At 37.5% G+C, this 27,058-nt stretch overlaps 4 protein-coding genes across 4 annotated transcripts; all 4 read right to left on the bottom strand.

Annotated features, from left to right (window-relative positions):
- Positions 1-2,766: 2,766 nt before the first annotated feature.
- On the bottom strand, positions 2,767-3,351 carry LOC139888815 (uncharacterized). The gene has a single exon (XM_071871802.1). It carries the CDS (start codon positions 3,349-3,351, stop codon positions 2,767-2,769), a length of 585 nt encoding a protein of 194 aa, XP_071727903.1.
- A 99-nt stretch (positions 3,352-3,450) lies between these two features.
- Positions 3,451-5,306, bottom strand: LOC139888814 (uncharacterized). Its single transcript, XM_071871801.1, has 2 exons — positions 4,433-5,306; positions 3,451-4,070 (listed from the first exon to the last, which is right to left on the bottom strand). Exons 1-2 carry the CDS (start codon positions 5,304-5,306, stop codon positions 3,451-3,453), a joined length of 1,494 nt encoding a protein of 497 aa, XP_071727902.1.
- Positions 5,307-12,437: 7,131 nt separating this feature from the next.
- Positions 12,438-13,991, bottom strand: LOC139888813 (uncharacterized). Its single transcript, XM_071871800.1, has 2 exons — positions 13,508-13,991; positions 12,438-13,132 (listed from the first exon to the last, which is right to left on the bottom strand). Exons 1-2 carry the CDS (start codon positions 13,989-13,991, stop codon positions 12,438-12,440), a joined length of 1,179 nt encoding a protein of 392 aa, XP_071727901.1.
- Positions 13,992-14,772: 781 nt separating this feature from the next.
- On the bottom strand, positions 14,773-18,433 carry LOC139888812 (uncharacterized). Its single transcript, XM_071871799.1, has 10 exons — positions 18,128-18,433; positions 16,702-16,894; positions 16,435-16,535; positions 16,245-16,350; positions 16,059-16,146; positions 15,859-15,976; positions 15,601-15,764; positions 15,372-15,492; positions 14,994-15,301; positions 14,773-14,860 (listed from the first exon to the last, which is right to left on the bottom strand). The coding sequence occupies exons 1-10, from the start codon at positions 18,431-18,433 to the stop codon at positions 14,773-14,775; spliced, it is 1,593 nt and encodes a 530-aa protein (XP_071727900.1).
- Between the last annotated feature and the right edge of the window lie 8,625 nt (positions 18,434-27,058).

Genomic DNA, 27,058 nt, shown 5'->3' with positions numbered 1-27,058 from the left:
ATCTTTGAAAATTTATTCTTTAACAAATACTATTATGCAAAAGTTAGAAAAAGCCGATGTTAGAGAAAGAGTTGCAGTGCATGCTTCATGTAAAGTGAAATAGGGCGAATGAACACTACGGTCATTTTCTATGCGCAACCTAGGAGCGGTAATGTGTTGCACATATGCTTGATGAGCTCACGAGACAGGTGAATCATTTTGCTCTTAAGAGCTCGGTGAGTTGTGATGACTGGTTAGGCGACTATGGACATAACTGTTTGTTAGGTCGCGGATGATGATGATGTGTTGTTGATGCGGGCGACTTATTCGTTGTCAAATTGGTCACTCTTCTCCATGAGAGTGAGCAAAGGCCTGTTAGTGATTAACTGTTAAATTGAGTAGAAGGTCGAGTGGGCTTGACTGACAGGTAGGACTGATGGAGCGCGGTGGCGTATGCCTATGCTCAGAGGCGCACACATGAAATTGTGAGAGAGTCTACCCTAAGGGTGACGAGTGAGATTCACGTTGTTGAAGGTGATGTCAATGTAAGTATGACCTCTTGGATAATTGAGTTTGATAGTTTCAAGAGTTTGAAGTTGATTCTCTGGAAATTGGTATCTATATGATCAGTGATGATGATGGTCATGTATGTTGGTGAACGAAAAGTTTGCAGGATGTTACTATTTTCGCGACTTGAGCGTGGACCTAGATCCTAAGTGGGAGAGTTTTATTGCTCCCGAGGAAGTTTTTTTTCATAGGAGGCGAAAAATCTTTTAAACCGTAACAACTTTTTTCTGCAGAAAATGGAGGCTTTGGGGCAAAAAACGGAGGTTTTGGAGCAAAAAATGGAGGTTTTTAGACAAGATTTGGAGGTTTTTTTTGGCAAAATTTGAAGGTTTTGGAGCAAAATTTTGAGAATTTTGGGCAATATTTAAAGGTTTTAGGGCAAAATATATAGGTTTTGAGGCAAAAAAAATTCACTGGGACAAAGTCGAAAAATCCAAAATTTTTCTACTAAAATTTTAAATAGACTGGGGGCAGGTGCCCCCGGCCCCTTGATAAAAACGCCCTTGATCTTAAATAGTTTTATTATAACTTGGGGTTACCTTCTATAATGCCGAATTACTTTAAAATTTCGGTTTTCTTCTATTATAAATCATGATCGAAGATGTTTTTGAGTTTAATAATTCTGCACTATTTATGAATATGGAATTGATCATCAATCTTGGAAGTTGGCCGGATTATAGCTTATGAAATTGAGTAATTGGAAAAGAGGCAATTGGAAAATTGGAGTTGATCAAAGATCAACATGAAGTTGGTATGCTAACAAGTTGAACGTGCACATAATTATCCTACTTTTGTTATACTTATGGTTGAATTTTTATCAGGCCAATCATTTATCTTAGAAGTGGATTAGAAATTATCATCCTTTTGTGTCCTTGCTGATATATGAATATGCTAACAAGTAGAACGTGCACATACAAACTTACTGCAGTCATTTATGTTCTTTTATGGCAATCGAAAGAATAGGTAACAGGCTCAATAAATGTATACAATATTAATATTAATATTAACTAGTAGCCAATGCCCGTGCGTTGCACGTGAACGGTGGCTTGTTTTGTATGTCTAATGTGTTTGCTAATTCAATATCCAAGGTTATGAGGATCTATTTAAAGTGGCTTTGTAAACAGAGGGCTTCAAAATGTATACGAAATCGATGGTTTTTACCTGTGCTATTTCCAGAATTGAGGGTATTGTAGCATAAATTTATAGTGCATATGAATCCAGGAAAACGAATTAAAAATATCGGTGCTAGCTATTACATTTCGGATCAGATGACATTATAAATGTAGACTGGTGGACACATTTTCCACATAGGGTTAAACAATTGAATATAGCTGCGGAGTCGACTCCGATATTTGGTTGCCAAACTGGTTGCCTGTGCGCGTGGAAGCTTGGGTATAATGGCTTTTTTATTTCAATTGAATATCGACATCCTGTAGCTGCTGCCATTTATAGCAAATCTGAAGTAAATCATGTGTTGGTATAATAACTATGAACTATTACGATCGTTTGATGTTATCACCTAGTAGAGTCCAATTTGTATGCTATATTCTTAAACTTAGTATTTATATATCTCTTTCAAAGGTAATGCCTATCTACATTGTATACCTGAGTCTAAAGGCAGGTTAGCCGCTGTTTTCTGGGAGGTAAATGAAATTGAGTTACAGAATAGGTGCGCAGAACTATGGGTGTGTAGTATGCCTGTTTAAAACCAACAGTTTATTAGCGATATAGGCTGCAAATAGCCTTATTGCGAGCGTAACTTGAAGCAAATGCCAAATAAGACAACTAAGAACATGTTTGTTAAATTAGAAACCTTATATTCTGTAAAAAGTAAAAGTGAGCTGTATGAATGCAGCAGAGTATATCCTATATCTTTGAATTAAGTTTCAAATAACACAACGAAGTCCATGACTGCCAAAATAGTAAAAGTATAATTTGTAAAATTAAAAGTGAGGAGTAGTAATGTACCAGATTAATGCGCGTATGCTATTTTATAATGTTCCCATTTGCAGGGGATGCCTGAAACAAAAGTTCACCTGAACCAGTTAATTGTTGGGGTACATATTGTTAAAATAGGAAGTAACCGTGGCTGTTATTGCGAATATCGCCCGTGTTTCAATTAATTGTATATTTTTAATTAATAGCATAAATATGTTATAACTTATAAGCAAATGAAGGACAGTATATAATTAATTGGTTAGAGAGAGTGATGATGAACCTTTAAGTAGTATGTTGTAGGTTTGTGAATGTTTCCTTGTAGACGACATTTCGTGTATGGTTCTGTAACCCGTCGTATAGTTCATTGACCATCACTATTTTCAGCCCATCGGGGTGAGTGACTCGTGACATTGCCACGTATAGCTGCCCATGGCTGAAGACCGGTTTTGGTAAGTATAGGCCCACTAATTCTAGGGATTGTCCCTGGCTCTTGTTAATCGTCATCGCATAGCATGGTTTAACGGGAAACTGGATGCGCTGCAGAACAAATGGCCATTTGGACTGTGTAGCGGTTAAGACTATTCTAGGTATTATGACCGTATTCCCTATATGCGAGCCAGTAATTATGCGGGCATGAATCACGAATTTCTGAAAGTCGGTAATTATAAGCCGGGTTCCGTTACACATGCCTGCGCTGGGGTACAAATTCCGTAACAACATTATAGGTTGACCGATCTTCAGTTTTAGCTTGTGCGGTGGGACGCCGGGGAAATTCAGTTTATTTAAAAACTCGACTGGATATGCCTGGTGTTGCTCCAGTGCATCTGTTGATCCCTTGCATATTTCATCTGAGCTTTGGTATGTCATACTCTGAGATTGTAGTTTCTTGAACATGCGTTTATTAATCTGGTCTGCATCGTCGTTTCGTGGAGTTAAAATTGCCCTTTCGCGTAAGTAGTCTTCATCTTAATGGTTTGCTATGAAATCTGAGAATATGGTGTCCACAATAGTGTCAATTGGGGAGGTATCTGATTCAACAATATATTCGTCGGGAATTTTTATCCATGTAGCCTCATCTTCCCCGTCTCGGGTAGACGCTGGGACGTTGCCATCTCCAATATCGAGCACCCACTTATTGAATAACCTTTTTCTTGTATCAATGGCACCGTCGGGAGCGTATTCGTTGACCCGCATAATTCGTGTTAGTGTATGTAGCTGACAATGATTCCATAGGTTAGAACGGTTAATGCACGCATGCACCACCTCTTGTCTTTTGCCCTTGGGGATGACCGGTAAGATCTGTCTAAAATCACCTCCCAATAGAATCGGCATCCCGCCAAAGAGCCTGGTTCTGTTTGTTTCATCTTGAGCGCCTAAAATATCCCGCAAGGTTTTATCCAATGCTTCAAATGCATATTTTTGTGTCATGGGAGCTTCGTCCAAAATTATTAACCGTGCTTGCTGAATGAGATCAGCCAGGTGTGTTTTTTGTTTTATACCGCAAGTGCTATTCTCCATGAGTTCTAATGGGATGACAAATCTACTGTGAGCAGTCCTGCCTCCTGGTAAAAGTAACGATGCGATTCCTGCGAATGTAAATTGTTAAAGTATGTTTTTTCATATAAAAGGGTAAACATGTATTCGACAATACAATGGTAACTGCATGGTTTAACGTTATCTATATAATTATACATGGCTAATATAGTACATAAGGGGGTAACAAATGTCTAATGTGATAGTAAATAAACGGCTAAGTGTAAACACAAACAGGGAGAAAGATTAGTTATGGGTAAAACCTTATAATTATAAACCGGGGGTAAACAGTACCAAAATAGTAGGCGCTAGACATTTATGTATAATGAATGACTGTTTTTTAATTATTAATTGTAGTAAATATTGAGGTACATATCCTGCACAGCTGCTTTTTTTTAAAAAAAAATGGGCGTACCTGATGATGCTACCGCAAGGACGATCATCTTTTCTGATCTCAGCTTGGTCAATATGGTGTTGTACACAAACGTTTTTCCTGTACCACCAGGGCCATATAGGAAAAAAAGCCCGCCCTTCTTTTGTGTGACTGCTGCAATAACCTTCTCATAAATGGCTAGTTGTTCTGGGGTGAGAGAGTTGTGAAGCGTGGTGTGTAGGGTTCTCATTTCCTGCAGGTTGTAGTTTAATTCCTCTCGAATTAGTCGATTGTCCATATGCGTTAGTAGAGATTGGTCAGGTTGGGGCAAATCCGGGTAATCCGCTAGACTTTTACCATTTTTATTCAAGATAGCTTCTATTTCGACCAAGCAATAGTTTTTAATCTGAGTCTCAGTCAGGATTAAGTCCGGGTAGTTGTACAGTTTTCGCCTCTTGCGAAGAATGTCATCAGATAAGGCCTCCCAATGTTGTTCCCAAAGTTTGAGAGGTTTACTGACGTTGCAAAAAAGCAAAATTGTGACGAACAAATCGCGAAGCTGTGAACCAGAAGCCCATAATGTTGCCTCGTCTATCGCTTCCGTCCACTCCTTATCATCATTTATGAGACCGTATGCAAAGCAAGCATCTTTGAACGTGGGATGTAATATGCCATTGACTGAACGGATATCTTCAAATGATTGGGGACCTTTCACTATATTTAACAACATACGGAGATAATAACGCTCGCCCGATGCAGGGTTTGAGTACACAATCCGTCCAATGCATCGCCGTTGTTTTCGAGGGATCCACTCTTTTGCGTCCTGGTTCCATACATAGTGAATAGAGATTTTAGAGTATGTAAACTGGCGGGCATTCTCGTCTCGCTTGTTCAGTTCAAACCATTGAGTGAACATTGTCTCCTTTATGCTTTCTCTATGTAGAAGCGCGGGGAGGTTAGCTGAATCATGTACGGTATGTAGCGACCCGACAAAATCGTCATTGACGGCGCCGCTAACTTAGGTCCCGTTACGTGGTCGTAGTCCCTATATGAGACTCGTTTGACCAAAATTATGTCGCATTCATTTGAAATATACAAAACTTACAAAGTTTAGTTTACCAAACAGTTCGACAACAAGTTTAAGTTTACAAAAGTTGTAAAGTATAAATGAAATAACTTGCGACATAATATAAGTTGAAAGTCACGGTTTGCTATAAATAGCGTAAGTATGTAAACAACATGTTTGAATCCAAAGGTGCTATCACTAGCGTATGCATGTATGTATGCTTGACCCCAAGCAAGTATGAGTGTACGCGGAATCATGTATCAAATAGCCATGTATGAACCTGAGAAACATATAGAAAACTGTCAACGAAAAACGTTGGTGAAATCATAGGTGTTTTAGTAAACGTTGTATTTGAACCACAAGATTTAGTATAAGATGATTATCAAAATCATTTGCATTCCAAAGTTGTTGTTTGTATCCCGGGCACCCAATTATCAAACTTAACTGTTTTGCACCCTTTGCGTAGTGTTAGAACATACACTAGACCCGAAAATATATTTCATCCGCTAACGGTAGCGAACCGTCCGAATGAGGCTCGTCAAGCCCATGTGATCACATAATATAAGTTCACGTTTACACCCTGCAAGTGTAACTAATGATAATTGAATTGAGGCTTTTTGTTCAAACCCGCACGTGGAATGTTCGTTTCCGTACTTGTGTTCAAAGTGTAAAAGTATGTAGTATAAAACCGTATATGTTTCTCATCCCATGATTTAAAAGTATAAAAGTTGTTGAAAGATGGGACTATGATCTCACCTCGAGTGCACGTATGAAAAGTACTTCACAAAGTAACGTGTGCGAAGGATAGTGCTAGTCTTGACCTAAACCAATAGGTCGTATCAATAACGGTAAACACGATAGGTTAAAGATGTTTAATTAGTCCTATGGCTCGTTACGACTCGATTATGTAGCATGTGAATCAAATTGTCAAGTTTCATGCAAGATACAAGTACAGAAACAAGTTAGGAAGGTTGCATAATCATTTGGTTAAGTTTGACAAAAAGTCAAACTTTGGTCGGTCAAAGTCAACGAAAGTCAACACGTTCGGGTCGGGTCCCGAACTATTTTTCTGAGGTTTTTATTCATATATAAGCATGTTAGAACAAGTCTCATGTGAATCGGAGGTCCATAGTGTGCCAAACATTTTTCGTATTTTGACCAAAGAGGTCAGAAACCAAACACGGCTATTGCCGCGCCGCGGCCAGAGGTGTCGCGCCGCGACATTAGGCGTGGCCTGGTACCTGGTCAGTTTCAAAAGTTCAAGTCTTGATCCAAAATTCAATTTAGCACAAAACGCAAACCGTAAACACTTAGAATACGCATCTTATATCATTGGAAAGCTCTTTTGACAAGGAATACAATTAACTACCTTTCACAAGCAAAAACATCAATTACAATAACCGAAAACTCGTCAATTGATCAAGAAAGGTTTATTTTCAAAGTTTCAAGTTCGTAAAACGTATTTTATGATTCGAGAATCCAATTTACACATACGATATGCCGTTTCGAAGGTAATTAAGCATACAATGCATCTAAACACTTACTAACAACATTAACAAGCATTCAACGCATCAAAAGTTCATTTCAAAGTCTATCAAACCCTAACCAAAATTCACAAAAATCAATAATCATGTTTTTGAAGTTTTCTTAATCAACCTACGCATCAAAACGAAGCTAGTGATACTAGTAACACAATTAAAACATGAACTTTAACAATCAAACAACATTTAATCTTCCAAAATGCAAGATTAAGCAAACCCATTTCAAATGTTCAAACTAGTTACTTAAAACAACAAATCGAGCAAACAAAATATATATTCATGTTACACACGAGCCATGGACACTAACTAACACCATTTCAAGTATAAAAACACGAATTTAGAGAAAATCTAGAGTTTTAGAAATGTTACCCAAACTTGATGAAATTGGTACCGAAATGTAGAGGATGAAGAGAGGATCACGAAAATGTAATTTGTTTTGATGTTTGCTTCTCCAATCGAATTTAGATGATGAATTTGTGAGTTGGGTGTTTGAGTTCATGAAAGGGAAGTAGAGAGAAAAGAGGAAGAAGGTGGGAGGTGAAATGAATAGATGGATAAGGTGGGTTGACTAGTTGACCTAGTCAACTAGTTTGCCCACTTGGCAACCTCGGTCCCTCAAGTTTCAAAGCGGGTGCGGGAATTAACCAAACGAATATTTTAAAAACGCTCGAGTAAACGAGTGATGTTATAATTAAATAACGGGAAAATTAAGAACGTTAGTCAACGGAAACTACGAATTTAAATAACGAAAGGTATTATTTAAAAAAAGACGGTGTTAAAAATAAATTTAACGGAAAAAGGCGGGATGTTACATTACCTACACCTTAAAAGAAATTTCGTCCCGAAATTTAGTTGGAAGTAGTAGTCGTTGTTTCTTCTTCGAAACCTTGCGTTGCAAATTCTACGAATAAGTGAGGGTACTTCCTTGGGCATTTCAACGAACTTTGACAGTCGGGATTTTTTTTTACATTGGTTTAAAGTTTGGTTTCACGATTTACAGTTTCAACCGGTCCTCCTAGGAAGTGAAGTTTATCGTTGATAGTAAGTTCGTCGAAGAGGATAACAAGTTCTTGTTTCGCAAGACACGCCTTTAAGTTTGATACGTAGAATTTAGGAAGAACGGAGACTCGAATGAGTTGAAAAATCTAAACGGCTAGTAACGGGTCCAAAACGCCCCAGGATTTTAAAAGGACTAAAAATATCGCGGATTTAGCTATCTACGTTTCCCGAAACGGATTACACCTTTTCAAGGTGCGACTTTAACGTTACGCGGTTACCCACTTGGAATTCGAGAGGGTCACGTCTAACATCGGCATAGTTCTTTTGGCGACTACGATCCGCCTTGAGCCTTTCTTGGAATTGAAAAATTTTCCGGTTGTTTCATGAATGATTTCGGGTCCGGTGGTTCGCTTGTCATCTACTTCGGTTCAACAATTTAAGAAAATGACAATTACGGCTATACGGGTCCTCGAAAGTGTGACGTTAAGACTTGAATGATAACCATCGTTGTAAGAGAATTTGGTTAAAGGCAAAAACTTTTCTCAAGTAAATTTGAAGTTGATAACACAAATTCGTATTACGGTTTCCAAGGTTTGAATCGTATGTTTGCTCGGTCCGTCGGGTTGTGGTTGATGTGCGGTACTCATGTCTAAACGTGGTCCCGAGACTTTTTGAGAGGCACTCCAAAATCTAGAAGTGAAACGAGGATCTCGATCCGAAACGAGGTACATCTCTTTAAGGTATATTTGAAAGAGTTTGTTAGGACGTGAAAACGTTTGTTGGAACAAGTTTCTGTTTCTCAAGAATTTCGCGCCGCGAAGATTTATCGGTTTCTGAAAATGTTCGATAGGACTATTCACCCTCGAGGCGAATACTAGTATAGTGTGAAGAGTCTCTCTCTCCATTGAGAATTTAGATAAAATATTTCCTTAAACAGAAGTACGAGTGTAAGGCGAGAGAAGTTTTCGCCTCGATGTGAGTATACCAAGCATTTTGTAGTTCGTCTATAAAAACTATAAGAAAACGAGATAGTACACACGTGTAACATATGTTTGAAGTCGAAAGAATTTGTCATTCATTCGGAAGCATCAATATGGTTCGACAATAATCGAAGATGTGTCCTGGGTATGGTTGTTATCAGTATTCTCGGAGTTTTCGGGTGTTCAAACAAGAAAAATAAAGTCATGTACATGGCACATGGTGGTGATTAGGTTGATCGAGTCCAACCACCATCACGTGTCATTAGAACTTTGGTATGACTTACCATAATATAACCACGTTGATCGAGTGTCGTTATATTACGCTAACTCATACCTCCATCCCCACATCACTCCATAGATTCAGGTTCTTGTAATCGTGAAGTTTTAAAATGAACAAAGCATAGCGACATCACCAACGTGACTCGTATTTAATCGCAAGAATTTGTGCAACTCTGAAGAAGCGTTCCCCGAGGGAAGTGTATAAATGATGGTTCACGTCAATGCGGTTTAAGTCAAACGATAATGTATTTCGGTGCGAGAAGTGTAACGAATCATGATAACGAATAGTACACAACCGTAGTGTTACTTATTGATGACGATACTCACCTGGAGTAGTGATGGTAGTAACACGATATGGTAGATAGTAAGGAACACCGGTGTGACACCGATAGTAAGTTGAAACGGTGGCGAATAACAATCTGGGAGACAGAGTTCCCGAACAAGTGTGACTAATGAAGTCGTCGTCATTCTTACGTGTATGAATCTTGAATTTACATGTGTTACTAGAAAGTGGCAGAGTACAGATTCGTATGATGAAAACTTGGTACCATTATGGAGTTCACCTAAGAAAGATTCAAGTATATATGCACAAATAGTCAAGTAAGTGCTATCTATAGCAAATGCAAGTCAGGATGCAATGATTAACTATCCGGTTGTAGTCTAGATTCACTAATGCGTCCTAACGACTCTGTCAGACACACTAATGCACATCCTAGTTCCCTACAACCAACGCTCTGATACCATCTGTAGCGACCCGACAAAATCGTCATTGACGTCGCCGCTAACTTAGGTCCCGTTACGTGGTCGTAGTCCCTATATGAGACTCGTTTGACCAAAATTATGTCGCATTCATTTGAAATATACAAAACTTACAAAGTTTAGTTTACCAAACGGTTCGACAACAAGTTTAAGTTTACAAAAGTTGTAAAGTATAAATGAAATAACTTGTGACATAATATAAGTTGAAAGTCACGGTTTGCTATAAATAGCGTAAGTATGTAAACAACATGTTTGAATCCAAAGGTGTTATCACTAGCGTATGCATGTATGTATGCTTGACCCCAAGCAAGTATGAGTGTACGCGGAATCATGTATCAAATAGCCATGTATGAACCTGAGAAACATATAGAAAACTGTCAACGAAAAACGTTGGTGAAATCATAGGTGTTTTAGTAAACGTTGTATTTGAACCACAAGATTTAGTATAAGATGATTATCAAAATCATTTGCATTCCAAAGTTGTTGTTTGTATCCAGGCACCCAATTATCAAACTTAACTATTTTGCACCCTTTGCGTAGTGTTAGAACATACACTAGACCGGAAAATATATTTCATCCGCTAACGGTAGCGAACCGTCTGAATGAGGCTCGTCAAGCCCATGTGATCACATAATATAAGTTCACGTTTACACCCTGCAAGTGTAACTAATGATAATTGAATTGAGGCTTTTTGTTCAAACCCGCACGTGAAATGTTCGTTTCCGTACTTGTGTTCAAAGTGTAAAAGTATGTAGTATAAAACCGTATATGTTTCTCATCCCATGATTTAAAAGTATAAAAGTTGTTGAAAGATGGGACTATGATCTCACCTCGAGTGCACGTATGAAAAGTACTTCACAAAGTAACGTGTGCGAAGGATAGTGTTAGTCTTGACCTAAACTAATAGGTCGTATCAATAACGGTAAACACGATAGGTTAAAGATGTTTAATTAGTCCTATGGCTCGTTACGACTCGATTATGTAGCATGTGAATCAAATTGTCAAGTTTCATGCAAGATACAAGTACAGAAACAAGTTAGGAAGGTTGCATAATCATTTGGTTAAGTTTGACAAAAAGTCAAACTTTGGTCGGTCAAAGTCAACGAAAGTCAACACGTTCGGGTCGGGTCCCGAACTATTTTTCTGAGGTTTTTATTCATATATAAGCATGTTAGAACAAGTCTCATGTGAATCGGAGGTCCATAGTGTGCCAAACATTTTTCGTATTTTGACCAAAGAGGTCAGAAACCAAACACGGCTATTGCTGCGCCGCGGCCAGAGGTGTCGCGCCGCGACATTAGGCGTGGCCTGGTACCTGGTCAGTTTCAAAAGTTCAAGTCTTGATCCAAAATTCAATTTAGCACAAAACGCAAACCGTGAACACTTAGAATACGCATCTTATATCATTGGAAAGCTCTTTTGACAAGGAATACAATTAACTACCTTTCACAAGCAAAAACATCAATTACAATAACCGAAAACTCGTCAATTGATCAAGAAAGGTTTATTTTCAAAGTTTCAAGTTCGTAAAACGTATTTTATGATTCGGGAATCCAATTTACACATACGATATGCCGTTTCGAAGGTAATTAAGCATACAATGCATCTAAACACTTACTAACAACATTAACAAGCATTCAACGCATCAAAAGTTCATTTCAAAGTCTATCAAACCCTAACCAAAATTCACAAAAATCAATAATCATGTTTTTGAAGTTTTCTTAATCAACCTACGCATCAAAACGAAGCTAGTGATACTAGTAACACAATTAAAACATGAACTTTAACAATCAAACAACATTTAATCTTCCAAAATGCAAGATTAAGCAAACCCATTTCAAATGTTCAAACTAGTTACTTAAAAAAACAAATCGAGCAAACAAAATATATATTCATGTTACACACGAGCCATAGACACTAACTAACACCATTTCAAGTATAAAAACACGAATTTAGAGAAAATCTAGAGTTTTAGAAATGTTACCCAAACTTGATGAAATTGGTACCAAAATGTAGAGGATGAAGAGAGGATCACGAAAATGTAATTTGTTTTGATGTTTGCTTCTCCAATCGGATTTAGATGATGAATTTGTGAGTTGGGTGTTTGAGTTCATGAAAGGGAAGTAGAGAGAAAAGAGGAAGAAGGTGGGAGGTGAAATGAATGGATGGATAAGGTGGGTTGACTAGTTGACCTAGTCAACTAGTTTGCCCACTTGGCAACCTCGGTCCCTCAAGTTTCAAAGCGGGTGCGGGAATTAACCAAACGAATATTTTAAAAACGCTCGAGTAAACGAGTGATGTTATAATTAAATAACGGGAAAATTAAGAACGTTAGTCAACGGAAACTACGAATTTAAATAACGAAAGGTATTATTTAAAAAAAGACGGTGTTAAAAATAAATTTAACGGAAAAAGGCGGGATGTTACACGGTAATAGCTTGTTGATTTGGTAAATGATATGACAGCTTTATCACGGATGGCTGAGAAAAGTGGATGTCGAACGAAAACATTCTCCAAACAGCCTCACATGGAGACAGGTAACGACAATCCAAATAATTTTTTATTTCGTCTACTTCAACAATCTTTTCTACTGAGGAGTTTTCTATCTGAGTTAAATTTTCCTGTGTAACAATTGTTGCTCGGTCAGGGCCTTTGTTTAAGTATTTAAATAAATATTTGATAGCCCGAGATCTATTGCACCATTCTACATTTATGTGTGCGTTGTATTTTAGTAGGAGGTATCTGTTGTAAGGGACAACAAAGCTGTTGTCAAGTGTAGTTTTGGCTTTAGTAACCGTTTCACCATTTTTCCTTCGGCGGTAGTTTGCGTATCCATCCTCATCTATTGTTGTCTCTGCGTAATACGGTTTAGGGAAATGTTTTGAACATTTTCTTTCAATAATACAGGGTGCATCCATGTTGTTTCCACCACATGGTCCATGTAACATGTATTCACTAACGGCTTTGTACCCTTCTGGGTCGTCAGTCTTAGATGGGATCTCAGCGGATATGAGGTCATCGATGTCTGATGGACTCTTGCATTTGCAGTCGCGAGTTAACCAAATCAGCATATGTACATGAGGAAGCCCGCGTTTTTGAAACTCGATTATATGTATACCTGAAGGAAACAATAGGTTTTTATCAGGAAACCGTGGTTAATTGCAAAATGAGCCCATATAGTGTTTGAGTGAAACATGTCATAGGGTCTGCAAGTAGTTTAATTATCTACAGGGTTATTGACTAAGAACTTAATACTTAAATTGGTCAACAGGGTAATACCTATAATTATTAGTAGGTTGCTGCTATGTATTTTAATATGGGTCTTTGTATTTACAGATATTTATTTAATTTTTTTATGTTTTAACAGGTATTTAAATGATAACATAGAGGTAGGGTAACAGAAACAGTTATTTTGACGCCACTTTGACAATAGTGTCCACGATAAGAAGGAAATGGCCCTATAATGGGAAGTTTAAAAGTGTCTAAAAGATACCTGCTTCCGTTGTGCCAAAAATGTGTTTCTTCATTATGTCAGTCATTATGCAATCAAGCTTTTGTTTGAAGACGCGTGCAACAATGTCGGGTCGATCTGGTGCGCGTTGACCTTCTATATAGGATAGCATGGCGTCGATTTCTGGCCATTTAGGGTTGGAGGTGAAGGTAATGAATAAGTCGGGGTTATCAAATTCTCTGCAAAGAGCCATCGCATCTTGGTAGTTCTGGACCATATACCGCGGGCTCCCTGTATGTGAAGATGGGAGGATGATACGTTTTTCTATTGAGGTGGCTTTCGTGTCTCCTCGTGTCACAGCATCACAAACGTTATTGTATAGATCAAGGCGTAACTCGTTTTGATGATTCCTTAGCCATTTAAGCCGTTGTTCTTCGATGGCTGTGAACGCGTCGACTAAATATTGCTGAAATAATTGTCCATCTCTTAGCAAGGTGGTGCCCTCATTTTCACGTTGTTGAATCATATAACAATAGAACTCATCCTTGGATGCCTCCTTGGATGCCTAATTTAGGCAAAGGATTCCGATGTACTATTTTAATGATACTCATCCTGCCATTTATGAGTCACCCTTTCCATGTTTGTATTCCTGGCATTTATGAGGACCGGTCACCTGGGAAACATAAGGCAAAATACTATTTGGGCAGGTATTGTATGCTAGGAGCTCGAGTCGGCGTTGTACAAAAGTGAAGTAAACATGGTACACCTAAATACGATTGTATACAGTGTAAACGAATCATGCATAGTAAACATTCATGCAAGTACATAAATCAACTGCCTCTAATTCAAGCCTATTTTCGTTTATGTAAGTTACCAGTTACCATAACTTAAAAAATATTGCAGCAGGCCCTTATACCAAGCCCAGATTATAGTGGCATGCAATTTAAGAATAGTGCATACGGTGAATTCAATCGGGTCAGAATGCATACAAAGGTACTCACATCCTAAATTTGGAGGGTTGTATGGTAACTGCATTCTCCACTAAATGGGAATCGGGTAATAACAGCAACACAACCATATAATGCAAACCCATAAAAACCGACATGGTTATAATACCTTTAAAGCATGATGAATAACGGAAACATAGACTTTATTATAAATGCCCAAAAACATGGGGGACAAAGTTTATTCATGTTGGCTAAACACGCCAACAGCGGTAGGAGATCGAAAAATGTGCTTACAAAGATAAAAGACTGAAATTATAACTCATTAAGTTGAGCTCTTTATTTTAATTATGCGGCTCCTTTTTATGCATTCTTCTTCATTTCCTTCTCTTCAACATTTGTTGCTGCAGGGGGCTGGTCATCATCCGAATCAGACGTAGTAACTATGAACCTGTATTTCATGACAACGATGTGTTTAAGCGTGGGCTTCACAATTGATAATAATGGGAGCATTATACAACGGGTGTCTGCCCTTGTATATATGATTCCATATTTCTATATAAGTAGGCTGGATAATAGGTTACCTCCGGCGGTTCAGACGTTCCAAGTCCTTTGCTGGTGTAGGGACATCAATCTTGCGTTTCAGCCCTTTTGAGGCGGACGATGGGGAAATATTAGTGTGAGTAACTGGTTCAGCAACTGTAGGTACGGTGATGTCCTCGTCACATCCATAGGGTGGGGTTTCGGGAACCGGGTCATCCAAGTACACCTTTATACAATTGAAGCTTTCAAACGTTCCGTGTTCATAGTAAGAGCTAGTCTTTATCAACACGACCTGTGTGGTTCCCAAGAGGTTTGCAAGCGCATTCGGCAAAACGGTTGTGCAGGTTTCCTAGATGGATATAAGCATGAACTGTTAGTATGCGCAAACAAACGTACGCGACAAAACTTGTTAAACATACCTCATCTTGTTCAGCCAACAGAACGGGCGCGGTTATCTGAGTCAGCTGTTCCGCGGTTTCATCAAAGAAAACAACCATGGTCTCAGCAGTCGCGTCTCGGACATCGCATTGTACTCGGAACCTGGGAATGTATAGCGGGCATGTATCAGACAGGCCTCAGTGAAAGGTCAAACAAATGAGATAGATGGTTGGAGTTTGGAACCCACATATAAGTATAGACAATAAATACCTGATAATCGGCTCAAGCACAATTTTGGCGCAAGATTCACAATAGTAGCCACAAAACTTCCTCGTGATCCCTTTTTTCGCTTTGCAGATACTGCAGGTTGTGTAATGCCACCCCTTGTTCATGCGGATGTTAACCAGTTCAATTTTACACTTGAAAACGTCACCCTAAAATTTAACCGCAGCAGTTAGTGGTATTATGTGACGGGAAACCCCTGTTGGTGATAACATGAAAACACATTTTCTATTGGAGTGTACTTACCGCACTGTTTTTCCCTTTACGGACCAGCGCCAGGAGATCAGCGAGTGTCCCTTCTTTGGGTGGTGGAAAATGGCGCCCGGAATATAAATCTTCCTGAGTGTCCGAAAACTCAACGCTGCTGTCGAAATTTCCCTTGCTCTTTAATACCAGTTTTAGGTCAACTATGCACATTTTTTGGTAACAAATGAAACCACATATACCTGATTTTGTTGATGAAATCACTGAGATCGGGTATTTGCGTGTCATCCATAATCATGGTCGATGATGTGCTTGACAAAGCCTTTGTACCTGTAAAGGGAGGGTAATAGTAGTTGTTAATGAACATGATATTAGTCAGGGGGCCATTGACGGAAGTGATAAAGCATACCATAGTAGTTTTGTTTCACAGAGACTGAGCTTAAAATGATGCAGTAGCGTATGTTTGTCGCAGGTTTCCGGCCTAGGAAATAAGAGCCCAAGTTTCCCTACAATGTCACCCTGATCCGCTGATCCCTGTTAACAAAGAGGGAGGCTCAACATAAAAGTTTTTAGATGATACCTAAGAATTAAGTTCGCAGAAGCCAAATAGGCAGTCACATGGGCCGTGTACCGTTCGTTCGCTAGTTCAAATTCTAGAGTGGGCGTTCCCTTTTTTGGGTTATGTGGCGTTCCCACATTCAACACGCATCCAACGACATCTAAAATTCAGAAGTTAGTAGGGGTATCTTGTATAAGCACTTTGACATAAACAGAAATGGAATGTAAATTTTTAAGAAACCCTACCAATCAAATATTTCTCGTCAGTTGCTTCCAAGGATTCAAATGGAATTCAGGTGAAAGGGTGTCGGATGTAGCCCGCTGTACCGGCAGACTGCTGCCTCCTCAAAAAGGTAGACCCCTGCAACTGAATCAAGAACTTGTTGTCCCTCAATATACGGTAACTGTCTCTATTGGGAATGACCTCGAAATTCTTGAGCAAATACACTGAACCTTCCTTGAGCCTAGGTATAAAGCAATGTGCAACAGTGCTTTTGGCGGTCAACTGAATCACGCCTCCCTGTACAACATCCAAGAAATTAAATCATTGGTAGGAAACTGGGGGTCAATATGTGAGCATTCTAATTACTAATATGCATCAACAACTACAAATGAAGAGCATGTATGTGTGGCCAGGAAGTCTAAATATTTATATGCATACATATAGAGAGGTGCAAGTCAACAAAGAATTGTAGAAAATATGCATGAACTATAGGAGGGTGTACTAAATTCAGAAGCCAAAAGGTGCATAAAGTATTATCATCTATGTCAAAAGAATGATGAATTCATTTAAATAAACCACACCAGCATAAAATATACGAAGGTGTATATATGATTATACGGTGACCAAAAAATCAACATCTACGAATGCAGAGGCTTCATTTGTGGGCATCAACTCTAAATATGTATATGCATACATATATAGAGGTGTAAGTGTACAAAGAATTGGATAAAATATACAAAGGAGCCAATTCACAAAACATGGGTCCAATTCCTAATATATAGATATGTTATACAGTGTTGACACACTTATCAACTACAAATAAAGATATTCATTGTGTATGCAGGCTCTATACAGGGGAGAATTAAATTTAGGAAGGAAAAGATGCTGAAAGTTTTGATATATATGTGTAAAGAAGGCTGAAGTCATACAAAGACTTGTATAAAATATACGGAGGACCAAATTTACAAAACATGGGTCCAATTCCTAATATCTATAGATGTCATACAGTTTTTACAAACTTATCGACTACAAATAAAGAGGTTCATTGTGTATGCATGTACTATACAGGGGTGAATTAAATTTAGAAAGAAAAAGATGCAGCCACTTTTGATATATATGTGTAAAGGAGGTTGGATTCATTTAAAAAAACCACATCAGCATAAAATATACAAAGGGACAAATTTAGAAAACATGGGTCCAATTCATAATATGCATATATATTACACAGTTTTTTACAAACTTTTCAATTACAAACAAAGGGATTCATTGTGCTTGCATCCACTATATAGTGGTCAACTACATTCAGAAAGAGAAAGATGCACACACTATTGACCTTTATGTCTAAAGAAGGATGCATTCATTCAAAAAAACCCCACACACAAAAAGGTATCTCAATTATGATATATGTATCTATTTTAAAGGAGTAGAAGATTATGCAATACCAAATGCACTCAACCACAATGTATGTATGTACATCCCATACACAACTTCAGTATTAAACATCATATACATATACGTAACTTAAATTACACAGAAATTCAAAAACCAAATGTAAGGGGAATTTTGCACCTTCTCATCTGAAGCTATAAAATCCGTGCTGAGGTATTTACCGTACGCCGAATGCGTATCCCATGTCCTGCAGATCATGACCTTAACAACAGCATCTTCACCTAGCTGCAATTCATGAAGATAAACATACGTTCGTTGACCACCCTGTGCCATGTTGTTTTCAATAGGTAGTGCCATTGCAATGTCAGTTGTTTTTGTATAATGTATAATAATCCAAGATGGATTGTTCTTGCTTTCTGTAATCATACTACTGTAGAGGCTACCCATTTATACACATACATGAAACATGAAACCATGACCTAAACTGAAAATTGTTATTTAATTACGAAAACGAAAGGGCATTTTGAGCAAATTCCGAAATCAATTATAGGGAGTTACAGATCTGAGATTTAATTAAACATATAAAACCCAATTAATTAACGAATTAAATAATGTATGATCACATCTTTCATGAATCTGAAAAGACACTAACCGATTTGGCCGGAAGCTACGGATTTGGCCGGAAGCTTACCTTCAATTGCATGCATGCCGGAAGAAAAGGATTCGCCGATACCGATGAAGGTATGGGGTAACCTTCCGGTGTCCGATCATTTCATTGTGGTTGAAGGTTGATTGTGGCGGTTATACAGGAGCCTGGCAAATTTATGGGTGAGAGCCTGAACGACGTGCGTTTTCAAAATAGGGAAGGAAGCGGTTGCCTTTTCGGTTTTAAATATGTAAAATATTTACCACAACACATTGACTTTAAACAGATATTGGGTGCTTTGACTACGTACATATGTGGCTGCTGACCCAAAAATTTGAAACCTAACAAATTTACCTTTTTTTTAATTAACTCTCATTTACCATGTGGTTAATTGCAGCAAATGGGTAAAAAATTTGGGGTAACTATGTTGATTAAATACCCTAATTTATGACAATAGAAGTCAATTTTTAGATATATATAGATATTAATTTTACATTTCAGATAAACCTTGTGTTGTAGCTCATGTGATAGTGGTCTGCCTCTGTTAGCGAGAGGTCAGGAGTTTTACTCCCGTGAGGTGCGACATTGCACACAAGGTTGCTCATTTACCCTTGAATTTCACCCAAGGGTGCCTTTCGCACATCGCTTTGTGGGGGCAATGGGGGAGGGGGTTTTACCGCCCATGCCCTCGGGTTGTGGCGTGTTTCCTCTTATGCAACTGCAGAAAGATGAATACGTAGGTGGTTAAGTGTTAGAAAAAAGGGTTAGATTTGTTGAAGTATGATACAAATTCAAAGCGAGCGGAAGCATTTTTAAAACTTTACAAAATCATACTCTTCCACGGATCATTGTACAAAACTTTAGTAAACAAAACAAATTAACGAAACTGAACAAGAGAAGATTAGAATACAACCTTTGTAGCCCTTTTGAAGATCGAATTTGAAAACCCAAAGAAGAGTTCCTCTAAATGGTAGAAACCCAAAGTTCCAACCTTGCTTCGATCTATACCTTATACTTAACGGATCTTTTCTTTTCCTTATTTCCACCAAAACCCGAACCCAATTATAGATCTCAAGTATTTTGGTTACTTGAAAATGAGAAAGAGAAATAGCATTTTGTATGTGTGTTTTTGTATCTCAAGTTACATATATATTTTCAATACCAAGACTTGGTATTATATAGAATAAAATTGATACATATAATACAAATATAAAGATTTGGAAAGATTTTAAAAGATTTGCAAAATCAAATCTTTATATAAAATAAGATTTACAAATCAAATCAAATCTTATTTAAATCAAATCAAATCTTATATATTATATAAAATATGATTATAGTACAAATCTTTATATAAAATAAGATTTACAAATCAAATCAAATCTTATTTATATCAAATCAAACCTTATATATATTTAGATTTGTAAGTATATGTACACACATAAAAAAAAACTTACTTAATTTATTAAACCATTAACTAATGATTAATAAATTAATTTCCGATTAGAAGGTATATCAAACAATTTACGATTGGCCTTTGTGTGTGACCGAATAGGATAAATGGACTTTTATTATTTAATGTCATGGGCATATCTTCGGAATATATGTACCACGGTCAAACCACGATCGAACCGTAGCCAACCCGAGAACATATTTCTAACAGACTCCCACTTGCACTGACATTAATAATATTGGCCTGTCTTAAAAGACACACCGTGTATAACAACTAGTCTGCTACGTTACACTCCTATATTTTGATTTATATCAGTCATCCTTTTGTTCAAGATATCTATATGAACGTGTGACATGGTTAAGTGTCAATCATCATCATTCAAGATTATGTTTCCCGATAGAGATTTGTGGTGATCAAATAGACTGCTATTGCATCAATTCAGTCGTAGCATGGCCATGCATTTAATGCAGCACAAATCAACGAGGGGCCCAGAGATATCGCTTCAACTTGCTATGAGAAGAAGGAACAAATTGCTTCAACTGTATAGACATCCACCACATCCCATATTGTACCTGATCTGCACCCTTATGACTGGCATTTACGCACAGCGTTAAATACAGGTCAAAGTAGAATATAGTTTGTGTCAGGATTCCTCATACATATCCACTCTAGGATAAATGATATTGCCATCTTAGAGCTTACTTGTCACTTAAAACCATGAAGTAGCATCTAAGTGTGGTCATTCCAGAACCTTGAATCAACTATCAAGTTCCTCATGAATGTAGTTTCATATAAGCCTATATTACTACACTTCATAGCAGCCTTAATTCAATTCTCTCTTCCTTAGAGAATGACCGACTGTGGAAGTTTATGAAATAGTATTCATTGGAAGTTAAAACATGCAAAATGAAACATGGCAATATACAATGAAATGATCGCATCGTGCGTATAATATAATCTCAATATATTAATCATCAGATCAATTGCAACATATATTATTGCCCAATGTTTAAAGTTTCAAACTTAACATAATAAATACAATCAAACTTTATCATCAATGACACAAATGCCAATAGACATGCTATGAGCATCATGCTTAGTCTGTGGCAAAGGCTTGGTGAAAGGATCAGCCAAGTTCTTAGTCGTGTCTACTCTACTTAATAATATGTCATTTTCTGCTACAAGTTGACGGATGTAATGGTACTTTCTGAGTATATGGCGTGTGCGCTTTTGTGACCTCGGTTCTTGAGCCAAGACAACCGCACTCACATTGTTGCAGAAAATCTCAACAGGATCATGGATTGTAGGAACCACTCCTAGATCCCCGATGAATTTCTTTATCCACATGGCCTCTTTAGCAGCTTCATTTACCGCTATATACTCGGCTTCTGTCGTAGAATCAGCAATAGTACTTTGCTTGCCACTTCTCCATGTGACGGCTCCACCGTTCAACATAAATACAAATCCTGATTGTGAAGAGCAATCATCTCTATCTGATTGGAAACTAGCGTCTGAGTATCCTTTGACGCTCAGCTCGTCATTCTCACCATAGACCAAGAACATCTCTTTAGTCCTCCTAAGATACTTTAGAATGTTCTTGACTGCTATCCAATGAGCTTCACCAGGATTGGCCTGATAACGACTAGTCATGCTTAGTGCATACGACACGTTAGGCCTAGTGCATATCATCGCATACATGATTGATCCTATAGCTGAAGCATATGGAGTCCGACTCATGGTAGCCGATTCCAAGTCAGAATTAGGACATTGAGACTTGCTCAATATCATTCCAGGGTTCATAGGAACGCACCCTTTCTTGGAGTTATGCATACCGAATTTCTTCAGTATCTTATCTATATATGCACTTTGGTTTAGCCCAATTAATCTCCTTGACCTATCTCGATAGATCTTTATACCCAAAATATATGATGCATCTCCTATATCTTTCATGGAGAAACATTTCCCTAGCCAAGCTTTGACATCTTTCAATGTCGGGATATCGTTTCCCATGAGTAATATGTCATCGACATATAGTACAAGGAAGACTACAACACTCCCACTAGACCTAACATAGACACATGGCTCATCTTCGCCTCTAATAAAACCAAATTCTTTGATCTTCTCATTAAAGCAAAGATTCCAGGTACGAGAAGCTTGTTTAAGTCCATAAATGGACCTTTGAAGCTTGCACACACTATTAGGATACTTAGGATGTACATAACCCTCAGGTTGTGTTATAAACACATCCTCTGTTAGTTTACCATTAAGGAAAGCTGTTTTTACATCCATTTGCCATATCTCATAGTCATAAAATGCAGCTATGGCAAGAAGTATTCTAATAGATTTCAACATAGCTACTGGTGAAAAAGTTTCATCATAGTCTACACCATATTGTTGCGTGTAACCCTTAGCCACCAGTATGGCTTTGAATGTGTGTACATTTCCATCCATATCGGTCTTCTTCTTGAAGACCCACTTACACCCAATAGTTTTAATACCTGGTATATGATCAATCAAGATCCAGACTTGATTATCATGCATGGATTGGATCTCGTTGTCCATAGCCTCCTTCCATTTGGCAGACTCGGGGCCTGTCATCGCTTCCTGATAGGTAATAGGTTCATCAGAATCTATATTTTCGTCATCACCCTCAAATATGTGTAAACTATATTTCTTTGGTGTTCGACGCACTCTATCAGATCTACGTATGGGTGGTGACTGTAGGTCAGTTTCTCTTTCAATTTCAGGCTCGTCGACCTCTTGAGGAGAATCAGTTCCAATATCGGTTTCCATGTCGGTTGATTCTTGAATTTCTTCAAGGTTAATTTTGCTCCCACTAGTTCCTTTCGATATGAGATCCTTTTCAAGGAAGACTCCCCTTCGAGACACAAAGACTTTGTTCTCAGTAGGGTTGTAAAACAAATATCCAAAAGAATTAGTCGGGTAACCAACAAATAAACACTTTTCAGATCTGGGTTCAAGTTTATCTTGAGCTTCACGACGAACGTAAGCCTCACAACCCCAAATTCTTAGATATGAGAGAGACACAGTTTTACCATGCCATATCTCATAAGGTGTTTTGGAAACTTTCTTGGTTGGGATGAGGTTAAGGATCTTTGCGGCAGTTTGTAGGGCGTTACCCCAAAAACTGATAGGAAGTATTGTGCGGCTCATCATGGATCGAACCATATCAAGTAATGTTCGATTTCTCCTTTCAGCCACACCATTATGTTGTGGTGTTCTAGGAGGAGCTAATTGTGAGATTATCCCACAATGAAAGCATATTGCTTCTTCAGGAGACTTGGTTTGCGGGATCTTTGAAGTAGAAGAGTTAGCAATGCCCTTAGGTTTAGGTTTGAAGTTAGACGTGCCAACCTTACCCTTGCCCTTGTTCTTGCCCTTTGCTTTGTTTTTCTTCTTCTTAATCCCACCTTCACGAATGGCTAGAACGGTAGTTGCGGGTTTAGCTTTAGCCATGTTAGCCTCAGCGATTTTCAACATGCCATGGAGCTCCATGATTGTTTTCTCCATATTGTTCATATTATAGTTCATAATGAATCCTTCATATGCACTAGTCAGCGAGTTCAGGATAAAATCCGTTGCAAGCTCCTGATTTATGGAAAAACCAAGGCGCTCCAACCGGTCTATGTACCCTTTCATTTGTAGTACATGGACACTAACGCTACTTCCCGTTGCCATTTTGCAAGATACGAGAGCTTTCACGGTGTCAAACCTTTCTTGCTTTGCTTGTTGTTGGAACATGTCCTTGAGTTGGTTAAGCATGTCATACGACCCTAAGCTCTCCATGACCTTTTTGGAGCTCTGGAGACATGGTCGCCAACATCAAGTATGCTACCTCATTAGACTCGGAACGCCGTTTTTCAAACTCGTCCCTAGCCGCTTGAGTAGCTCTCGATCCGGGTTCTGCCGGTAAGGGTTCCTCAATTGCCCTGATCTTTCCTTCCATCCTAAGAGCAATTCTTAGGTTGCGAAGCCAGTCCATGTAGTTCAAGCCCGTAAGCTTGTCCTTTTCGAGGAGCCCTTTAAGGCAGAAATTAGTGATTGATGACGAAGTAGGATTTGTGTTTGTTGCAGACATCTGTCATATTTTATTTTTTAAAGTAAGTTGTATTAGTTAGTTTGATATGTTTAAACCTTGTTAAGATAATTACCCAAGTGTGTTTAATATTCAAACAATTATAATTAACAAGGCTAAAATCCATATTTCACTTATGTTAACGACGGGTTCGCCGCGGATCGCCAACCATAAGCTATTTAGGTAGGTAACTATATTACCAATTTCATCCATTATGAAATTCTTAGGTTCTGCGGGATTTAGTGATAATCAATTATTTCACTTGGCATGTTTAATCCATTCTACGCTAATCCTTCCTCGTGGCGGGTTTGCCGCAAACCATGATTTCAGATTGTAAACCGTCCGTGATAGATACACGTGAAATCCGGCCCAAGACTCTCGGGTATCGCGAAATTCACCTCACCCTTCCCAACACCCAATTAAAGTCCGGCCCAAGACTCTCGGGTATCGCGAACTCTAACAGGTAGAAGGTTCGGATGTGTGTACTACTCATGGATAGCGTAAAGTTTACATTTAAAACGGGTTTTTGTTTTCTTTTAGCAAAAGTAGTTTACACCTTTTTAAAACATTTGCTAATTATGTATTGCGTGTTGCGTTTGTTAAACTAATTTTAACCAAACCGTTTTATATGATTATTGTCCCTTTTGTTTTTTTTTAAAACATTTTCTAGCTAGCATGGCATAGACAAATAATAAAACAATAATAATCATGACACGCAATTATTGGTAGTATGCCTCGAGTCCTATACATTTTTTTGGTGAGCCAACACACGGAAAAACATGGTCAACTAGGGACATAACCTTGTGTGAGAGTTGGCTCCCACTAAAACCGCCATCTCCATTATATGCTCGGATGGGCCGCCTTGTGAACATCGTCTTCTTGATTTCAATCTTGGTAGCATTATCTTACAAAATAACTATTCTATTTTCTATACTATTACAAATACAATATAAATAGAAAGACGACATGCAAGTCGTTTAATAAATTATTACATTCATCCCGAATAAATAATAAATTAAATCATACAACCAAACATCCACACAAGGGTCCTATTGAGGCAAATACTACCGATTTCATACAACAATCACATACATAACAAATGGAGTGCCAACCGTCCATTTTTATATAACATGTTTCGATAAGGATTGATTTAAACAACACTTAATGGCACTTATAATATTCAATCCTTGTTTACATAACATATGTATGTAAACCCACTTCATATTTTGTAAGTATGGTTTTCATGCCAAAACCATCCAAATAAACATATTAAGTGAATCAAAACATGTTGGAGATTTATTCACTTTACCAAAACATAAAGTCTAAAATTAATAATTTTAATTTTCTCATTTCATGTAAAACATGAAAAGAATTCATGTACTTTATTTTCCTAAACATTGAATCTTTAATAGTCAACATGCAAGTTACCATTAAAATTTTCGGATTTTGGCAGATTCATACATGTAACTTTAAATGGTCATATCTTACTCATTTCTAATCCGTTTTCGATGAATTTTTTTTTCAAATTTAAGTTCTTTCAGTTAGCTTTCAAATGCAATTGGTCTCATACAATAATATTGAGTTTAAAGCCCCGAAACAGTCCATCAAATACGGACTGTCCAGGCTGAAAAAATTTCTTAAATGAAAAAAATGAATTTAACCCATTTTACATTTTGCCAAAATCCAAGATTCAAATTAGTATTTAGGAAACATAAAACATAAATCATAATACTTGTTTTGCATGTTTGTTATGCATGATCATCTCCAAGAATCATGCACAACGCATCCATCAAAACTAAATATCATAAGAAAAGTTTGCTAAAACTTGTACATGATGGCTTGGATACCACTGTTAGAGTATGATACAAATTCAAAGCGAGCGGAAGCATTTTTAAAACTTTACAAAATCATACTCTTCCACGGATCATTGTACAAAACTTTAGTAAACAAAACAAATTAACGAAACTGAACAAGAGAAGATTAGAATACAACCTTTGTAGCCCTTTTGAAGATCGAATTTGAAAACCCAAAGAAGAGTTCCTCTAAACGGTAGACACCCAAAGTTCCAACCTTGCTTCGATCTATACCTTCTACTTAACAGATCTTTTCTTTTCCTTATTTCCACCAAAACCCGAACCCAATTATAGATCTCAAGTATTTTGGTTACTTGAAAATGAGAAAGAGAAATAGCATTTTGTATGTGTGATTTTGTATCTCAAGTTACATATATATTTTCAATACCAAGACTTGGTATTATATAGAATAAAATTGATACATATAATACAAATATAAAGATTTGGAAAGATTTTAAAAGATTTGAAAAATCAAATCTTTATATAAAATAAGATTTACAAATCAAATCAAATCTTATTTATATCAAATCAAATCTTATATATTATATAAAATATGATTATAGTACAAATCTTTATATAAAATAAGATTTACAAATCAAATCAAATCTTATTTATATCAAATCAAATCTTATATATATTTAGATTTGTAAGTATATGTACACACATAAAAAAAAACTTACTTAATTTATTAAACCATTAATTAATGATTAATAAATTAATTTCCGATTAGAAGGTATATCAAACAATTTACGATTGGCCTTTGTGTGTGACCGAATAGGATAAATGGACTTTTATTATTTAATGTCATTGGCATATCTTCGGAATATATGTACCACGGTCAAACCACGATCGAACCGTAGCCAACCCGAGAACATATTTCTAACAAGATTGACTGCCCGGATTGATTTTTGAATCGTGTGTTCACTTTCTTTATAAAGTATTTCGACCCAACGATTGCATCGGTTTCACGAAATCTTTATAGGGATAAGACAAAAATCCAATTAGTGTTTTGGGCAATAAAATCACT

The sequence above is a fragment of the Rutidosis leptorrhynchoides genome, chromosome 2 (assembly GCF_046630445.1).
Source record: "Rutidosis leptorrhynchoides isolate AG116_Rl617_1_P2 chromosome 2, CSIRO_AGI_Rlap_v1, whole genome shotgun sequence".
In the NCBI taxonomy this organism is placed as follows: domain Eukaryota; kingdom Viridiplantae; phylum Streptophyta; class Magnoliopsida; order Asterales; family Asteraceae; genus Rutidosis; species Rutidosis leptorrhynchoides.
The sequence above is the reverse complement of the archived record's forward strand: the minus strand, read 5'-3'. Positions and strand labels throughout refer to the sequence as shown.

What these genes read in the sequence shown, in the direction of transcription:
- LOC139888812 (XM_071871799.1), bottom strand. Translation starts at nt 18,433, where the DNA reads ATGGGTAGCCTCTACAGTAGTATGATTACAGAAAGCAAGAACAATCCA. An exon ending in TTTGGTTTTTGAATTTCTGT is followed by an intron (nt 16,895 to 18,127) that starts GTAATTTAAGTT and finishes GATGTTGTACAG; the next exon opens with GGAGGCGTGATTCAGTTGAC. An exon ending in GATTTCATCAACAAAATCAG is followed by an intron (nt 15,977 to 16,058) that starts GTATATGTGGTT and finishes AAATTTCGACAG; the next exon opens with CAGCGTTGAGTTTTCGGACA.
- LOC139888814 (XM_071871801.1), bottom strand. Translation starts at nt 5,306, where the DNA reads ATGTTCACTCAATGGTTTGAACTGAACAAGCGAGACGAGAATGCCCGC. An exon ending in CCTTGCGGTAGCATCATCAG is followed by an intron (nt 4,071 to 4,432) that starts GTACGCCCATTT and finishes TTACATTCGCAG; the next exon opens with GAATCGCATCGTTACTTTTA.
- LOC139888813 (XM_071871800.1), bottom strand. Translation starts at nt 13,991, where the DNA reads ATGATTCAACAACGTGAAAATGAGGGCACCACCTTGCTAAGAGATGGA. An exon ending in TTTTGGCACAACGGAAGCAG is followed by an intron (nt 13,133 to 13,507) that starts GTATCTTTTAGA and finishes TGTTTCCTTCAG; the next exon opens with GTATACATATAATCGAGTTT.
- LOC139888815 (XM_071871802.1), bottom strand. Translation starts at nt 3,351, where the DNA reads ATGACATACCAAAGCTCAGATGAAATATGCAAGGGATCAACAGATGCA.